This window comes from Vicugna pacos, chromosome 7 (genome assembly GCF_048564905.1).
Source record: "Vicugna pacos chromosome 7, VicPac4, whole genome shotgun sequence".
Lineage (NCBI taxonomy): Eukaryota > Metazoa > Chordata > Mammalia > Artiodactyla > Camelidae > Vicugna > Vicugna pacos.
The window spans coordinates 5,681,083-5,698,559 of record NC_132993.1 but is presented as its reverse complement, the minus strand read 5'-3'; the positions used below and the strand labels follow the sequence as shown (position 1 = coordinate 5,698,559).

The following is a 17,477-nucleotide window of genomic DNA, read 5'->3' as shown; positions in this document are numbered from 1 at the left end:
TTGGTGAATTCATGGATGAATTACCTGCAGCTGCGGGAGGTTGACTAGAAAATTATTAACTCTTCTACTGTTGAATGAGTCAAAGTCCAGGGACAGAAAGAATCCTTTGTAGAAACTGCACAAGAAGTTTGTGGCAAAACTGACAGCATCTTGGGCTGTGGTTTCTATGTGTTGAAGCTAAACACCAGCTGGACCTGTGGCAAATGCATAGTAGGCAGCTGCTGACTGATTAATTAGAATAAGGTCCAGGGGCTGAACGGTAAGGTTTGTAGGAGGTCTCAGAGTGAGGCCAGCTTCTCTTTGTAGCGACCTCATGTCCCAAAGGTGGTTTCGAAGCAGCTTGGGAAAATCTGCCAGTGGGAGTTGATCTAGCTGGCCGGCCCCTTTGACGTTAACAGTGTGAGGAATTTTATTGACAAAAAGGAACATTTCCTTCCGATCAGGGTGAGTAGATGAGAAAATAATCTTTCCTGAAGGTCTCGGGGAACAGAAGACCAAAGGCCATCTGGACCCAGCCTCTAAATCAGCAGTACACTCGACCTAGGAATGCAGGTCGCCGTTTCCTCAACTAGAAAGCGAGAGGTTGGATTTAATGATGTCTAAGTCTCTCATAGAGACCCCAGGATCATTTAACACGTGCCCATGACAGGCCTAGGGCTGCGCTGGTGCGGAGGGCGATTTCTTTTCCGTTGCATGAGGCTCGCACATTTCACTCTGTAACACCTGGTGTACTGTACTGCCAAGTACCACCATCATGTCACATGCACACTCGAGTGTGAGATTTGGAGCAAGGTTCGTGCGTCACGTTCCCCCGGATTCCAGCACCAAGGGCGATGCGGGTGCGTCGCAGCCGTCGGACAGAGTTGTCTAAGTGACTGGATCGGTTTCCGACCGCGCGTCTGCGGGGCCGGAGCGCTTGGCAGAGGGGAGGCGTGGGTGCTGCGGCGCCGTCGGGCCACCTGCAGCCCTACCTCGCCCTCACCCCTCCTCCCCCAGGAGACTCAGCGCCTTTCCAGTGGCCAACATTTTAACGCCTCGCGGGGCCCCTGCTGGCCCCGCGGGAGGCGAGGTCAGCCCGCCCACACCGGCCATTGGCTCCGAAGAACAAAGGGGCCGCCCCGCAGACTTCTCCGATAGGGCTGAGCTAGTCATCTGAGAGGCGCAGCCAATCAGGCGGCGGGGCGGCCCCGGGGATGGCCAGGCCCGCCAGCCAATCAGGGGCGCGTGCCCGCCCCGTCTGCCCCGGGACTGGCGGGGCCGGGGAGCGCAGTGCCCAAGTCGCCCCGGGGTGGCAGTTCCCGTTAACCTTAGCCACAAAGTCAAAGGTATTTATTCCCGTCCCCTCCCTCCGAGTCCTTCTGAATCCGGGCGGGGAGGGGCGTGCGGAGGGACGGACCTTGCCACGGGGCCAGCGGCCGGCCCCGCTCCTTCCACGCTGTCTCCACCCAGCCTTGGGCTGGAGGCGGCCTCGGGGTCCCCCGAGCCCCTCGCGCTCTCAGCCCTGAACTTTCCCCACCCCCACACAGCTCACGGGGAAAGGGGCCCGGGTCGTGCGTGGGGAGGGGCTGCAGGCCGGGGCAGAGAGCAGGAGTGGGGCGTGAGAGCGGGAGAAACGGGGAGAAGAGCGCGGGGACTGCCCCCCAGCCCCTCTGGGCGCTCTCTGCCAAAGCGCTGTCCCGATGTTCGGGAGTGGTGTCAGCCCCCCCGAAAGACCCAGTTCCTGGAGGGCAGGAACCCCAGTGCTCGCCGCAGAGTGACACATAGTAGGTGCTTAATAAATGATTAAATGAGTGGGCATAAGGATTACGGTTGAGAACAATGAGAGGGAAGAACTACAGAAATTGGAAGTGCGTGTGTGTGTGTGTGTGTGTGTGTGTGTGTGTGTGTGTAGGGGTCTCCCTGAAACCTCCATTCCAGGAAAACAGGCATGGAACTGAGATCTCAGGTTGGGGGGGGCGGTAGGAGCAGGGTGATGATTTCTTCCCTTTTGAAGGTGGAGGATATAGAGATGCCGCCTGCTCCCGACCTTTGGGCAGGATGGAACCTGGAGTGTGTCTTGGGTCAACCAGACCTGGGGGTGGGTGTGGTCCAAGCCAGGAGGTGAGGCTGGTGATGTCCACACTCCACTATTAATTGTTCTTTTTGGGTCCAGATGTTCATCTGTAAAATGAAGAGATTAGAGGCCATTTGTCTCCTTTCAGCTCTAAGGTTCCATGATTCTCATGCTTCTAATCCGTTTTGGACTTAAATTTCTTTTATTTAAATGTTCTTTTGTTAAAATTTTAATCAGTGGTTTACAGCATGCTGGACCTTGTGCTAGGTGTTGGGGAGAGAGAAACATTCCTTGTGTTAAGATGTTTACCGTCTTCCTGTGGAGACAAATGGTTTTTATACCATGTAAATGGTACTGGGTTGTGTGGGTGCACAGGTTAAACAGAGAAGGGCTCCTAATTGAGCCTAGTGTATCCACAAAGGCTTCTTGGTGAAAGCGATCCCTGATCTGGGTTGGGCAGAGCAGAGTTGGGCGAGGGTATTCCAAGACTGGTCACAGGCATCCAAAGGCACAGCAAGATCAAGGAGCCACATGTTGGGACAATTGGTTAAGTTGGTGGTGCAGTGAGAGGTGAGCAGGGGCCAGGTTTTATATGGTCTTGCCAAGAAATTTTTAGCAGAACCTGAAAGCGCTGGGGACCCACTGAGGTATTTTAAGCAAAGTAATAACACCTCTAAATTGTAATTTTAGGAAAATTGCTTTGAGTCTGGGAGGTGGACAAAGTGAAGAAGCAAGATGAGCTATAATACTGGTGCAGTCTCCAGGTGAGCAGTGCTGAGGCCTGAACTAAGGCAGCGGCAGTGGGAGATCTTGAACGTATTAAAACAAAACTGGTACAATTTAGTGACCTGTGGATTGTGAGGGCTGCGCTCTGTGGGAGTGAAAGGTGGTGGCAGTTTTGAGAGGCCTGGTGAGTCTCCCCTGGAGAGGCAAGGGATGCCCAGGGCAAAGGGCAGAGCTGGGTAGAGATAGTCTGGTACTTGCACCTGCCACCCTGGTAAAGGCTATGCTGAGGAATCCAAGGTTTCCTAGGGTGTGGGTGGCCTGCAGGGCAGAGTGTGGGCAGGTTGTACAGGGGACCTTTCACAGTGTCCCCCCTTGAGATATAAATATATATATATATATATATATTCTGTGCACAGGACCAAGCATTATTTGCATTTGCAGATGGGGGAACTGAGTCCCAGAGAAAGAAGGTGGCTGGCCCAGTGTTACATGGCTAACCAGTAGCAAACCAAATCCCAAGATCACAGGCCTCCAAGGCCTGGGCTTTTTTTGCTACGACATGGTCTTTCTGTGGGATGATGGCCTGCCCCTCTCTCTTGCTTGCCACCTCTGACCCCTTTTCTGGGTCTGAGGACCACAGTGTTTGGGAGGCTGAGGTCTGAAGATGCTAGAGTAGGAGAGGGGAGAAGGGATGGGGCTTGGAAGAAGGTAACAATGAGGGGTGCACAGGGACACTCGGTCCAGTGGTGAGTGAGATCTAAGGAAGTTGGAGAGGAGGGAGGAGCAGGGTGGGGGTGGGTAGGAGATGTGGTGGGGGCCCTGGAGGGGTTCAGGAGTTGTGGGAGTTGTGGAAGGATGCTGCACATGCCTTATGCTGGGGTGTAGGATGGAGGCAGGCCTCTAGGTGGGTGGAGGTGGTGCTCACCTGGTCTGGGCTGGGTCCTCAGCCTACTTTGTCTGCGGGCATGGGGCCATAAAGGAAGGAAGCAGCATTTGCCCTGCCTTTCTGATGACATTGTAAAGTCACACATTGCTGATTGGTTTGCGTGTCCTCCTTGGTCAGAAATGCTGGAGGAGAAGGTATGAGGTCGGGTGGGTCCAGGGTCTGGGAGCTGATGCCTGGAGAGGGAGCTGATTATTTGGAAGCCCACCTGAGCACAAGCCCGAGGATCAGGCCTCGTGCAGGAGTGGCCTTTGTAGGACTGGCTGTGGGAGAGGGCCTGGTGGCTGTGGAATCAGTCTTGGGAGACAGAGGCTACACTTGCTCCCTGCCGCAAGCAAAGTCAGGGTGTGAGCTGAGCCAGCAGAAGTGCCCAAGGCTCTCTAGTCCAGCCCGCTGCCTGGCACTCAGGCCCCCAACCCCCGCCCTGCTTTCCTTAACACTGCCACACAGCGCCCTCCACCCCCAGCCTGGTTGGGCACCTCGTCTCCCTACCTAGCCTACCTCTCCAGGGACATGCAGTACCTGGAGCTGCTTGGTGGGGCACAGTTCTGCAGGTGGCCTTAACCATGAGAGCTGTCCATGCCCTTTTCCTCTGTGAGGCCAGCTCCCACTGCTGAGCAGAATTTGGGGTTCCTGTGTGGGCACCAGGGGCCTCTGGAGATTCTGAAGTAGCTGGTAGAGTGATGGTTTAGGAGTGAGCCGGCAGTGGGGCATCTGGAGACAGGGCACAGAACATTCCCATGTGGATCATTCTCAGGCCACGATAAGGGGAGAGGAAAGATGGTACCAGTTTATAGGCTTCAGAAAGCCTACTGTTCCTCCCCTGATACTCACAGCCAAATCCCAGAGCAAGTGTTTTCAGTCACCTTCACCACTGGCAACCTAGACGTGGAGGAAAGTGATTTACCAAGGGCCAGTGGGCTAGAACCAGGGCCCCTGATTCCCAGTCCAGGTGTGTGTGGGCCTGAGGAAAGGGCCGCACTGGGGAGTGGACTTTGGAGAGCCAGCCCCTCAGGGGCTCACATTCCCAGGGGGAGGGGAGTGGCCTGCTGCCACCTCCGGGAGAGACCCCCTGCAGGCCTGGCCTGGGGTCTTGGGCTGCACTGGCCTGCTGGGCAGAGACTCGTCCTCTTGGTCTGCCCCAGCCACAGGTCTTCTTCCTGGACCACGTTGCCTCTAAGAGAAGGTGCGGAGGTACCACACTTTGAGTTCCTAATACCTCTTGGAAGACAGACTAGATCAAGTCAGGCTGATTTGATTTGGCTTCAGGGGCCTCAGTTGTGTCCTGTAGGGGTTTTATGAATGAGGCCAAGTCCCACGACTGTACTCGCCCTGATTTATGGCCTTTGCCACCCCCCCAATCTGAGTTTCCCTGTGTCAAGGTGGCCCCCCTGTTTACCTCTAAGTCTCCTTAGGTGGACGTTGAGTCTGCAGTTGGTGAGAGGCTTCCCCACGGTGTGGGACACAGATGACCCAGAGGGAAGAGGTGGCACCAAGGCAGGGGCACCGCTCGCTCCATCAGGGCCTCAAGAGGGGCCTTCTGTCTGCTTTGCAGTGCCCTTTTCTCTGCACCACCAGCAGGTTTCACTTTCTATAAGAACCCACAGCAGGAGTGTGCAGCAGACCCCTGTTGGGGAAATAGAATTAAAAGCAAAATCTCCTGCCAACTCAGAAAAGCACCCCACAAAAATAGAGAAAACACGTTTTTGATGGAGTAAGCTTTAAACCGGAACGGGGTACACGTCACAGGCAGGGAGCTAACAGACTGCAGACAGAAAGAACCCGTTACACGGCCCCGTAGACACGACCCCACTACAAACATGTTCTCCAGGTAAAGCGTAACCAGTCCTCAGGAAAGAGGATGGACGGCACTGTTTTTCACACAGGGTTCATCCTAAATTCACCTGGAATTGGGTGCCCCTCTGACGGTGAATTGCCTTTATGCAAAGGAAAAAGACATTTCTTGTATCTTGGTATGGCCCTGGCCTGGGAGTTAGAAGTCTCGGGATCTTGCCCAGCTCTGCTATCCAGCCACCTCTGTGACTTGGGGCATGTCAGTGGCCCTCTCTGGCCTCAGTTTCCTCTTCAGAAAATGGGAATGATACGCATTTTACCTGCCTGGCAGGTGTGTGCTTTAAGAAAAATCCTGCACATTTCAACTGAGGTCATAGAGAGAAAAGCTCTTGAAAAAGAGGGGCTGCCTTCTGTGAGTGGCATTCGTCCTTGTCCCATGGGCCAACTCTCTTTCCTTTGCTCCCATCTCACCCACAGACAGCCGGGCAGGGAGCTGCAGTGCTGATGCTGAGGGGCCTCCGGGGATGGAGAGTGGCCTGGCTGGCGGCAGCACAGGTAAGAGAGAAGACGGAAAGGTGGGAGCCACCTTGGCCTCCTCCCCAGCCCCGTCTCCCCTGTCCCTCTGTAGCTGAGTAGGAGTTCCTTGTGACCTTAGAAGTGCAGGGTGGGACCCGGACACTGAAGGTCACGTCAAAGGATGGAGCAAACACAGACTAGGGGGGTCTAAGGAGCAACAGAGCCAGGCAAGGGTGCGAACGCGCGCGCGTGCACACACACACACTCACACACACAGACACTCACACACTCTCACACACACACACACAGACACTCACACACATCCTATGCAGAAATTTGCTGCAGGAAAGTCAAGTGTTTGTCAGGTGCTCGGTCAGAGAGTTCATGATGTTCAAGGTCATCACACACTGAAAGCCGGCACTCTGGGTGGCAGGCATGGTTAGAACAAGCGCTGCTGGCTGTTGGTCAGGAGAGCGTCTCCAGTTCAGTTCACGAATGCTTCTGGGGTCACTCAGTTCACGGTCTGTGTCAGCTGATGTGCTTAGAGCCGTGGTGAGGAAACACAGCGTGAGTCCTGGTGTCTCCTGGACGGGCGGGCACTGCTGAGTGGCAAGTGTCCCATGGAAACCCCTCTCCAGCATCCCCACTTCTGGGATGGTGCGGCCCTGGTGACTGAGACCCTCTTTCACAGCCTCACAGCGTGTGGCCAGGCTGCAGGCGGCTCTGGCTCCAGGAGAGGGGACGGGCCTGGCCCTAGGAACCCCACCCCTCGGCACAGTGACTCAGGTGTCATTCCCTCCCATTCCCTCCAGGGGAGTTTTCCCATAGATCCGAGGGCCCCTGCCCTCCAGCACCCACGAGGTGTGTGTGTGTGTGTGAGAGATGCTGACGTTACAGTAATTACAGGAAAACTAGGGCAGACGGTTCCCAGTGTTTTAACAGAAGGACCCTTTGCCCACGTCAACTCACAAGTGAGATCCTAATTCAGATGTGTGGGATGAGCTCCATCAGGCTCTCTCTCCCCCATTCGGCAGCTTTGGAAAGAAGTGGAAAAACACTGGCCTGGACCCTGGAGGCTTTGGGGACTGGAAACCCTGGAGGACACGGGCTCCCTTGGGCTGCAGCCACATTCTCGCCAGCTCTGGGCCCCCAGACTCCCATGCCTGCTGGCCAGGTTTAAGGAATGATTCTTTTGGATGGCCAAAGTTTTCAGATAATTGAGGGCTTACCTCTTTTACCTGTTACTATTGTATTTATTTTATGTGTTTTTTTTAACGTGGTAAAATGTACACCACATGAATTTACCATTTTAACCATTTTTAAGTGTACAATTCAGTGGCATTAGGCACAATCCCACAATCCCACTATCCATTTCCTGAATTTTCCCATACTCTCAGAAACTGTACCCATTAAGCAACAGCTCTCCAATTAGCACCTTTTAATTTTATCAGAACTATTTAGAATCTTTTAAAAATTTTATTTAATTTATCTTTATTTTTTGGAGGGGGTAGAAATTAGGTTTATTTATTTACTTATTATTTTCAGTGGAGGTCCCAGGGATTGAACCCAGGACCTCGGGCATGCTAAACACACACTCTCCCGGTGAGCTGTACCCTCCCCTCCCCATTTAGAATTTTTTTTTGAATGATGCTTTTTATGCTGACTGAGGAGCAGTCCCTGTGGAACAGGCAGGCAGAGGCCTGTTTTCCTCTGTGCCAATGCCTGATCCCTACAGAAAAGCGCCCGGGATGACTGAAGTCCCAGCACACGCACATCACAGGTCTGCACATGCCATCCCTGGGCTTCAGGGCCCTCTCACACCGCACAGCACTTACACCCAACCGGACTCTGGAGCAGCGGATGGGAGTGTCCTCTGGGCTGTCAGGCCTGGCCAGCTATCTGGCTGGGGAGGGAGGATGAGCCTTTCCAGCCATCAGCCACCATGATAGATGTCAAGACCAGGTTTAATCAAGGAAAAGCAGCGGCTTTTGTGGGGCTCTGGGGCATTAATGGGTGCCTTGTCATATGGGGACAGTGGTCCCCCTCGACTTGAGTGTATTTTGGATTCACCACCCTGACCACCAATTTGGACACCCAGCCCTGTTAAATACTTCCACTGGCCAATATTTCAGTGGGACACGTTCTTATAATCAGTGAAACTCGTTTCACTCAGGTATCCAATTACTACCAGCATCCAGTTTAAGTCACCACTCTCATTTTCAAATTATTGTTCCAGATAAAATGATTTCCCACAACCAAGCACCTGAGGAGCCCTCACAGTGTTGTTTCCCAGGAAGAAAACTGGCCCCTTACAAGTGCTTTCTGTGACAACCCTGCCCTCCCACCCCCACCTCCCATGGTCATCACATCAGTTTCTGTGCCCTGATGGTGGCCAGTGAGGCTGTGGAGTGGACCAGAGCTCTCTGGCCCCAGAATTAAAGGCCACAGCCAGATTACAGGGGAAGTTTTCTCTTTATTTCCTAAGATATTTTCAAGATTTAAAAATTATGATATTCGAATATTCTCATAAAATTTCAAACAACACATATAAAGTGAAAGTCCCCTTTGACCTCTCTGTCTAGGCCTGCCCTTGTCCATATCAGCTGCAGGGTGACCACCGTCTTGGGTTGATGTGAACTGTCCTGCATTGAGCATATGTACGTACATAGAGAAGGATGGTTTTATTTTTTTGTAAATTGGATCAGATGACTGATACTATTTTTCAACTTTTTTTTTGTTTTCTCTTAAAATATTTTGGAAATCCTTTCACATTAGCATATATAGCTCTTTTCTATTGCTACATCTTATGAAGGGAGTAAAATTTTTATTAGGCTATTGATGGGTAATTAGGTCACTTCTCCCTTTTGTGATGGTTACAAATAACACTTCAGTGAATATACTTGGATGTTCCTGTTTGTACTCATATGTAAGTATTTCTTAGGATAAACACCTCGAGGGAAGTTACCGGATGGAAGAAGTAGAAGATTGTACACATTTATGATTTTAGTAAGCACTGTCCAGTTGTCCTCAAAGAGTCTGAATTCGTTTGTGCCCCCAGCATACCCATGTTATCTATACCCTTCTGTGTAGTTTCCATGCATATTGTGAAGCAGAGATTATCAGTCTTTTCAGTATTTGCTGGTGTGATGGGTGAAAAGATGCTACACTGTCCTTTTTCACTTTGCTGATCACTGGTGAGGTTGAACCTCTTTTCGTCTTATCTGCAAGCGTCCTTTATATACTCTGGGTATTAATCCTTGCTCAGTTATATATCTGCACAAATATCGTCCTAGACGTGTTTGTCCAGTATGTGGCCAGTAACCACATACGATTAAATTTAAATTTAGATTTCAATTAATTTAAATAAAAGAAAATAAATTCAGTTCCTCAACTGTACTAGCCACATTTCAGGTGCTCGGTAACCACGTGTGGCTGGAGGCCACATGTATCAGACAGCTCAGATGTAAGACATTTTCACTTCTGGGGAAAGGTCTGTTGGAAAATGCTGGTCCAAACTATCATTTCTGTTTTACTTACATGTGGTGTTTTGTATTTAATTTTTATGTTTTGTATCCTGTTTAAGAAGATTTTCAGTTACCTCTAGGTTCTAAACAAATCTCCTAATTCTTCTAAACTTGTGTTTTCTTCTTTCAAACCAGCGCTTACATCCATCTGGAACTGATTTCTATAAATAGAATGAACTAGAAATCTAACTTAAATATTCTTCCCAAATAGATAGCTGGGCCTAAATTGATGAATAGGCCAGTCTTTTACAGTTGCCTTGGAATGCCAGTTGTTCCATTGATCTGCTCATTGTGTGTATTCCACACTTGCAACTGTTGTTTTAGGTGTTTTTCTTTTTTTTTTTTTGGTGGGAGGGAGTCTGACTCACAGCCTCACCTGGCTCACCATGGGGCAGCCACATCTATAACGAGTGCATCAGTCAAGACTTTTTTCAGTGGACTTTTGTAGAGCAGTCTTAGACTGACAGGAAAAATGTGCAGGAAGTATAGAGGGCCCTGTTCCCCCTCTCTCCGGTTTCTCCTATCGTTAACATTTTGCATTAGGGTAGTACATTTATTACAATTGATGAATCTTTATTAAATAAAGTCCATAGTTTACATTAGGGTTTATGCTTTGTGGTGTACATTCTGTGGACAAATGCTTAATGTCCTGTGCCCACCATTACTGCATCATACAGAGCAGTTTCACTGTCCTAAAAATCCTCTGTGCTCTGCCTGTTCATGCCTTCCCCCCCTGGAACCACCTGTCTTTTTCTGTCTCCATAGTTTTGCCTTTTCCAGAATGTCATGTAGTTGGAATCACACAGTAGGTAGCCTTTTCAGATTGGCTTCTTTCACTCAGTAATATGCACTTACATTTCCTCCATGTCTTTTTATGGCTTGATAGCTCATTTCTTTTTCTTGCTGAGTAACACTCCACTGCATGGTGTACCACTGTTTATCCATTCACCAACTGAAGGACATCTCTTGGATGCTTCCAAGTTTCAACTATTATGAATAAAGCTGCTGTAGACATCTATGTGTTTGCATGGACATAAGCTTTCAACTCCTTTGGGTAGATACATAGGGGTGTGGTTTGCTGGCTCATATGGGAGGAGTATATTTAGTTTTGTAAGGAACTGACAGACTGTCTTGCAGAATGGCTGTACTGTTTTGCATTCCCACCGACCATGAATGAGAGTTCCTGTTGCTCCACGTCCCTGGCAGCATTTGGTGTTGTCAGTGTTTGGATTTTAGCCGTTCTAATAGGTGTGTGGTGATAGTACTTTAGTTTTTAATGTTGTATAAGCAAATTCTTCTTTGCTCATTTTTAGAATTTCTGGGTGATTTATACACATTGTAGATTTTATAATTTACTTAATTAGGCTTACACTGAATTTAAACATTGTTTTGGAGTGAAGACTGCAAACAGGTAGGAATATAATGTACCTGTTCTTTTATTTACATCTTCTTTATCCCTTCAATAAAGTTTAATAGTTTTCTTTATATATATTGCATGTATACTAGGTAATACTTCCAGTTATTTTATAGCATTTATTGCCATTTTTAAAAATTGATGAATTTTAGTGGTTTTTTAATCTGGCAATTTTGCTGAAACTTCTATTTCTAATATTTTGTCAGTGGATTCTCTTGCACGCTCTAGATTAATAATCAGCAAATGACAGTTTTCTTTTCCTTTCTAATATTTATGTATACATATGTCTTTCTTTTTCCCCCTTGATCCTAACTTGAATAGGCTTCTAATCTTCTGCTTTCGGTTATAGCGTTTGCTGCCATTTCTAGTATAGTCCCATTGTCAACCTAAGAAAATTTCCTTATGTTCCTAGTTTGCTAAGGGCTTCCTTCCTTCCTTTTCCTTTCCCCTTCCTTTTCTCCCCCCTCCTTTCCCTAGTCTTCTCTCCCTCCCAAAATGATGCTTAATTTTATCATAGGACTTTTTCACAGCTATCGAGATGGTATAAGGTTTTTCACATTTCTAAAGTTAATGCCATGAAATGTGTTGTGCCGTCTTGGCTTTCGTAGGGAAGATCCAGCCAAGCTATGAGATGTTCTTTTGACACCCCCGAACTTGCTCTGCCAGGATTTTTGCTTGTTTGTCTTTTGCATATACTTTCAAAGAATGATAAACATGTAATTTCCTGCCTACCACACCTTCGTCTTGTTTTGATACTGGGTCATGTTAACTTGTAGGATCTCCCCCCAGTCCTGTCCCTGCCCTAATCATGGTCATAGTTTATGTAAGCTGGGAACAGTCCTTCCCGTGATGTTGTAGTAGAACCTGTTTATACAGTCGAGTGGCCTGCTACCTGTTTCGAGGTAGAACTTTAGCTGTCTTTTCAGTCTTTCCTAATTGCTTATATAGATATGATTTCTACCTACTCTTGAGTCGGTTTTGTTAATTTCTCACAAAATCATTCATTTTATACTTTCTTTCTTTCTTTCTGGGGATGGACCCCAGCAAGCATGAGCTTTACCACTGAGCTATACTCACCCCCCTAAATCGTTCATTTCACATAGATTTTTTCAAACTGAGAACATCTCTACGGAGTATTTTGGGATTTATCAGAATCCTTTTTATATCTTTATGTTCCATTTATCCTATAATCTCTGCTTTTGTCTTTAGATGAATTCCTTCCTCTTACTTACTGTTGTCTTGGTAATATTGGCATCTATCCTTTAGAGTTTCTCTTTTTTGTTCACAGCCGTTTCATTTATTATTTATTGAATGTAAACTTTTCATTGAAGTGCAACACACGGAAAAGTGCTAGGTCGCAAGCTCTATAAATTCTCATAAAATGAACACGCCCATGTAACCAGCACCCAGATCAAGAAGGATATCGTTGCCAGAGCCCCAGAAGTGCCCCCTAGCCCCTTCCCATCACCGTGCCCTCTATCGGGGGCCGGTATCCTGAGCTCTCACTCATCCATTAGTTGCCAGCTTCTGACCTGTGTATAAATGGAATCAGTCAGCCTGTATTTAGTGTCTAGCAGGCCTTTTCCATCATGGCTTATGTCCATGAGCCTGGGAAGCAAAGCACCCCGCAGACATGAGCCGAGTGTAAGGAGTGGGTTAGCAGCAGAGTGTGCTGCCGGTGTGTACTCGGTTAAGTCCAAGAACAAGATAACACCTGTTCTGGGTGCTGAGACCTTTCTGGCCTACTTTCCTGTTTTTGGTTTTGTTGAAGAAAGGCGAGGTTGCTAGGCAGGTGAGATGCTCACGCATCCAGGGCTCCTGCCCTGGAGTGGGCCTGCAGTGAGGCTGGGCTTGGTCACCAACCCCCTGAGGGACGGGGCATGCACTCGCTGAGCAAGTGCCCAGCACAGCCATCCTCTTAGGAACAGAATGAGATGTTTTGAAACTCGGTCACTTTCTGCTTGCTCCCTGGGTGGGAAGACTTCACTAAATTGGTATCTTTACTCTTCTTGGCCTCTCCTGGGCCTCATGGTAGAGAAGGCAGGCATTGATGTCCTTGGCACAGCAACATTCACTTTTCTTTCTTGTGTTTTTTCTTTGCCGGCTTGCACACCCCAGCCTGCCCTTGCCTTAGTGTCCTTTATGCCCTCCCTCCTTTCTCCTTTCCTCATATTTCCTCTTCTCCCTTTAACATCTTCCTTCTGCATTCCTTTCTCTGTGCTCTGCTGTCCTGACACTTCTTCCCTCTCTCCTGCCCGTTCCCCCCACCTCACCGAGCAGTGAATGACTCTCCCCGTCTTCTCTCCCCTTGCCTCTGGCAGGAGATGAGCTGGTGATGAAGATCAAGCAAGAGAAGCCAGAGTGGCTGCTGCGGACTCTGGCGCCGCTGGCCGCGCTTTCCCAGAAGGATAAGGAGAACATCTTCCAGCAGCATCGGGGCCCCTTGCCATGCCAGACCGCGGGGAAGCCACGAGCCCTGGGGGGACAGGAGGAGACTGGGGGTTCAAGGTGGGCCCCTTCCACTGAGCAGGACAGCGGTCTGGCTGGCCGAGCTCCGGGGGCGGCCTCTGGCCCCCTAAGCCCCACTCTTTCTGCGGCCGAGGGTCACTTCGTGTGCCTGGACTGTGGGAAGCGGTTCAGCTGGTGGTCGTCGCTGAAGATCCACCAGCGCACACACACCGGCGAGAAGCCGTACCTGTGCGGCAAGTGCGGCAAGAGCTTCAGCCAGAAGCCCAACCTGGCGCGCCACCAGCGGCACCACACGGGCGAGCGGCCCTTCTGCTGCCCCGAGTGCGCCAGGAGCTTCAGCCAGAAGCAGCACCTGCTCAAGCACCAGAAGACCCACGCTCGGCCCGCCGCCCACCCGTGTCCCGAGTGCGAGCGCTGCTTCCGCCACCAGGTGGGCCTCCGCATCCACCAGCGCGCGCACGCCCGGGACCGCCAGGGCGCCCGCGCCGGGCTGCAGGAGCTGCTGCGGGACGTCGCGGCCCGCCGGGTCTGTCGCCCCCACCCGGGGCCTCAGCGGGGGCGCCCCGAGTGGGCCTGGCTGGGGCTCTGCCAGGGCTGGTGGCGCCAGTCCGCGGCCCGGACCGCCGCCACCGCCGCCGCGGGACCAGGCGAGCCGCGCCAGTTCATCTGCAACGAGTGCGGCAAGAGCTTCACGTGGTGGTCGTCGCTGAACATCCACCAGCGCATCCACACGGGCGAGCGGCCCTACCCGTGCCCCGAGTGCGGCCGCCGCTTCAGCCAGAAGCCCAACCTGACGCGGCACCTGCGCAACCACACGGGCGAGCGCCCGCACCCGTGCCCGCACTGCGGCCGCAGCTTCCGCCAGAAGCAGCACCTGCTCAAGCACCAGCGCACGCACCTGCCCGGCGCCCCGGCCGCGCCCTGCCCCAGCTGCGGCCAGAGCTGCCCCAGCCGCGCGGCGCTGCGGGCCCACCAGCGCGCGCACGCCGCCGCCGCCGCCGCCGCCCAGCTGCTGCGCCCCGACCCTCCCGCCCCGGGCGCCCCCGACGTGGCGGCTCAGCCGCGCGGTCCCGCGCCCGCCCCTCGGGGGCCCGGGGACCTGCCGTGGGGCCGGGTGCGGGCGGGCGCTGGTGGGCCGGGCGAGCCGCGCCAGTTCATCTGCAACGAGTGCGGCAAGAGCTTCTCGTGGTGGTCGGCGCTCACCATCCACCAGCGCATCCACACGGGCGAGCGGCCCTACCCGTGCCCCGAGTGCGGCCGCCGCTTCAGCCAGAAGCCCAACCTGACGCGGCACCGTCGCAACCACACGGGCGAGCGGCCCTACCTGTGCGCCTCCTGCGGCCGCGGCTTCAGCCAGAAGCAGCATCTGCTTAAGCACCAGCGCGTTCACCGGGGGGCCGTGGTGCCCACCCCCAGCGCCAAGGATGAGGCGCTCTAGTCCACCTGGATCCAAGCCGACCCGCGGTGGGGGGCATGCTTACGGGGTGCGTGTGGGGGTGGCCAGGAACGGTGGCTTTTAGAACCCCAAGGGGTGAGACCATATCAAAACAGTGGTTGTCTCAAGGCTCCGAGACCTGAGAACAGAATTCCAGAAGCATCCCAAAAGGGGGATGGGGAAAAGTCCCAGGAAGGGCTGAGAGAAGAGAGAAGATCAGACATCCTCATCCTGGAGCCTGGATGTGTCCTTACTCACAGGTGGGACCCCGGCCCTTGGGCAGCGAGTGAGGGGGCCTTGGGAGAGGCTCTCTGGGAGAAATGGCCCAGATCTGGACTCGTCAGCTGTAGCACCCGCTCAGCGGCCAGGTAACAGTTCCTGTGGGATAGTCTCCACAGACGAGTGATGCCAAGCTGGAAGCTGGACGCTGCAGCTGGGGAGGGGCATGCATATCTCCAATGCAGAGGCCAGAGCCTGGCACCCAATGGCCGTTCAACACCTGTATTTGGAAGGAGTGCATGGTTTGATGCTCCTCAGCCCTTAGCGCCCCGTTGTCCATGGGGGCTGTTATGGCCAGCCTGACCCAGGACTGGTGTGTGTGTGTGTGATAGTCAGGGGCTGGGACACGGGGCTGGTCTCAGCTGGGGTTCTGTAGCTTGCGGGGGGACCTGCAGCAGGAAGGCGCTGAATGTGTCGCTCTGATTGGGTGGGCACTGACTGGGATCCTCATCAGCATCGGGCTGCAGAAGAGAGAAATGAAGGACTGACTATCTCATATGGTCTTGTCCTCTTTTCTGAGCTATCCTTCCAGAACTCCAGTCTGTGTGTACTCGAGGGATCCCTCTGCCCCAGGACCAGGGCTGGGGGCTTTGGCCATGAGCATAGCTGCTCTCCAGGGCCAGTTCTTGCTGGGAGTGGAGGGCTGTATTCTGTGCCCCCTTTTCCTCTCCAAGGCAATTAGATTTCTTGCCACATACCCCGTTTGACTTCTACCCGTCCTAGAGGTCACTCTCCTGACGCCATGCCCTTCCAGAAGTAGTGTCAGCTGGGGCCCTGGTGCTGACAGAAGAACCCAGGGCTCCAGCTCAGCTGTAGCTTTGGACGGTGTCTTCCTACCGGAGGGGAGGGGATTACAGGAAGGGTGGGTATTGGGGAACTAGGGATAACCAAGAGGTGGGAGGAAAAAGGGGAAACCCTAGGGTGATTCTGGAGGAGGAGGAACTGCCTATCTGCCTCCCAGGGGCCTGTGGGGTTCTCCCTTGAACTCAGAGAAGTGTTATGTCATCCAGGAACTGTGCGGTCACCCTGGCTTCTGGTCACCCCCCTTGTCAGGTTTTGTTTAATCCCTTTCATCTGGCAGCAGCTCTAATTGTTGAAGCATCACAAAAAGACATATGGAGGCGATCCAGCTTACCTGGGTTAACACAATGCCGATGGTTGTTAATGTTCAGCCAGGGCTGTTGACTCGTGGTCCAGGCCTTTGATCACAGACCGTGCTGTGTGAAACCTCACAGGTGGATGAGGTGTGCCCTTCTGGGAGCTCAGCTCTCAGGACCAGCCAGAAGTCAAATCAGAATGGTTTTCCTAGGCACGCTCTCTGGCCTACACCAGCCCTAGGTGCTTGCCTGCCGCTCTCTTGCAACTCTTCCCACAGCCTCCCCTGCTCAGGGAAGTCACGTACCTTGCATCTCATCAAAACCCACTTGAATGATGGGGAAGGCTCAAGAGTTATTTGCTTCCTCAAATCCTGAGGCCAGCTCGAGCAAGCCCTCCTCCAGGAAGCATCCCAGAGGTGCCATGCCTGTGCTGGAGAGCCCTGTTGAATCAGGTTCCTGAGGGGCAGCGCAGGCCGGTACTGAGGAGATCAGTTGCGCTGGAGCTCCTGCACAATAGGATGTGTTACGTTCACAAATAGCCCATGTTTAAGGCCCAGATCAATCACACAGCTGTGTTGGTAGGACTTGGGTTTAATGAGGCCTGATTGCAGCTTAACCCCCGTTCCCAGGTGACAGACCCTCTCACAGTTGGGTGCTTTGGGTCACAGTGGGGACAGGGCCCAGTCCATGAGAGTGAAGAATTACTGATGTGACCGGGTCAGGGGATGGCGGGGTGCACAGCATTGATTTACTCAACAAGCCTGCTGTGTGCCAGGCACTGTGTCAGACCTCAGGGATGCTGTGCTGAATAAGCCATTGTCTTAGCTGGTTCGGGCTGCCATAACGACATCACAGGCTGGGTGCTTAAATGATAGATGTGCATTTCTCACAGTTTGGAGGCTGGGAAGTCCAAGATCAAGGTACTGGCCAGTTCTTTTCCTGGTGAGGCCCTGCTTCCTGACTTGCAGATCACCACCTTTTCTCTGTGTCTTCATGTGGTGGGAAGGAGTTGGGGGAGGAAGGAGAGAGAGAGAGGGAGAGAGAGAACCTGGTCTCTCTCTTCCTCTTTGAATAAAGACACTAACCTCACCATCTCACCAGGTGGACCTCACTCTCACGACTAAACCTCGTTCCTAATCACCTCCCAAAGACTCTGTCTCCAGATGCCATCACATTGGGGATCAGGGTTTCAATATATGAATTTGGGGACTCAATTCCATCTATAGC

At 52.1% G+C, this 17,477-nt stretch overlaps 1 protein-coding gene across 3 annotated transcripts; it reads left to right on the top strand.

Moving 5' to 3' along the window:
- The first annotated feature begins 1,230 nt into the window (after window positions 1-1,230).
- On the top strand, window positions 1,231-15,997 carry ZNF775 (zinc finger protein 775). 3 transcript variants are annotated; one of them, XM_072964256.1, is made up of 4 exons: window positions 1,231-1,325; window positions 2,744-2,817; window positions 5,994-6,071; window positions 13,292-15,989. In XM_072964256.1, exons 3-4 carry the CDS (start codon window positions 6,041-6,043, stop codon window positions 14,875-14,877), a joined length of 1,617 nt encoding a protein of 538 aa, XP_072820357.1. In that variant the 5' UTR covers window positions 1,231-1,325; window positions 2,744-2,817; window positions 5,994-6,040; the 3' UTR covers window positions 14,878-15,989. The 3 variants fall into 3 exon arrangements, with proteins under 3 accessions (XP_072820357.1, XP_072820358.1, XP_072820356.1); XM_072964257.1 differs by lacking the exon at window positions 2,744-2,817 and having other exon boundaries at window positions 1,249-1,325; XM_072964255.1 differs by lacking the exons at window positions 1,231-1,325; window positions 2,744-2,817; window positions 5,994-6,071 and adding an exon at window positions 10,687-10,804 and having other exon boundaries at window positions 13,292-15,997.
- Window positions 15,998-17,477: the final 1,480 nt, after the last annotated feature.

Bases quoted from the DNA above. Each gene is read 5' to 3' on its own strand.
- ZNF775 (XM_072964255.1), top strand. From the start codon at position 10,726: ATGAATGAGAGTTCCTGTTGCTCCACGTCCCTGGCAGCATTTGGTGTT. The intron at 10,805-13,291 runs GTGTGTGGTGAT...TGCCTCTGGCAG, and splicing joins GATTTTAGCCGTTCTAATAG to GAGATGAGCTGGTGATGAAG.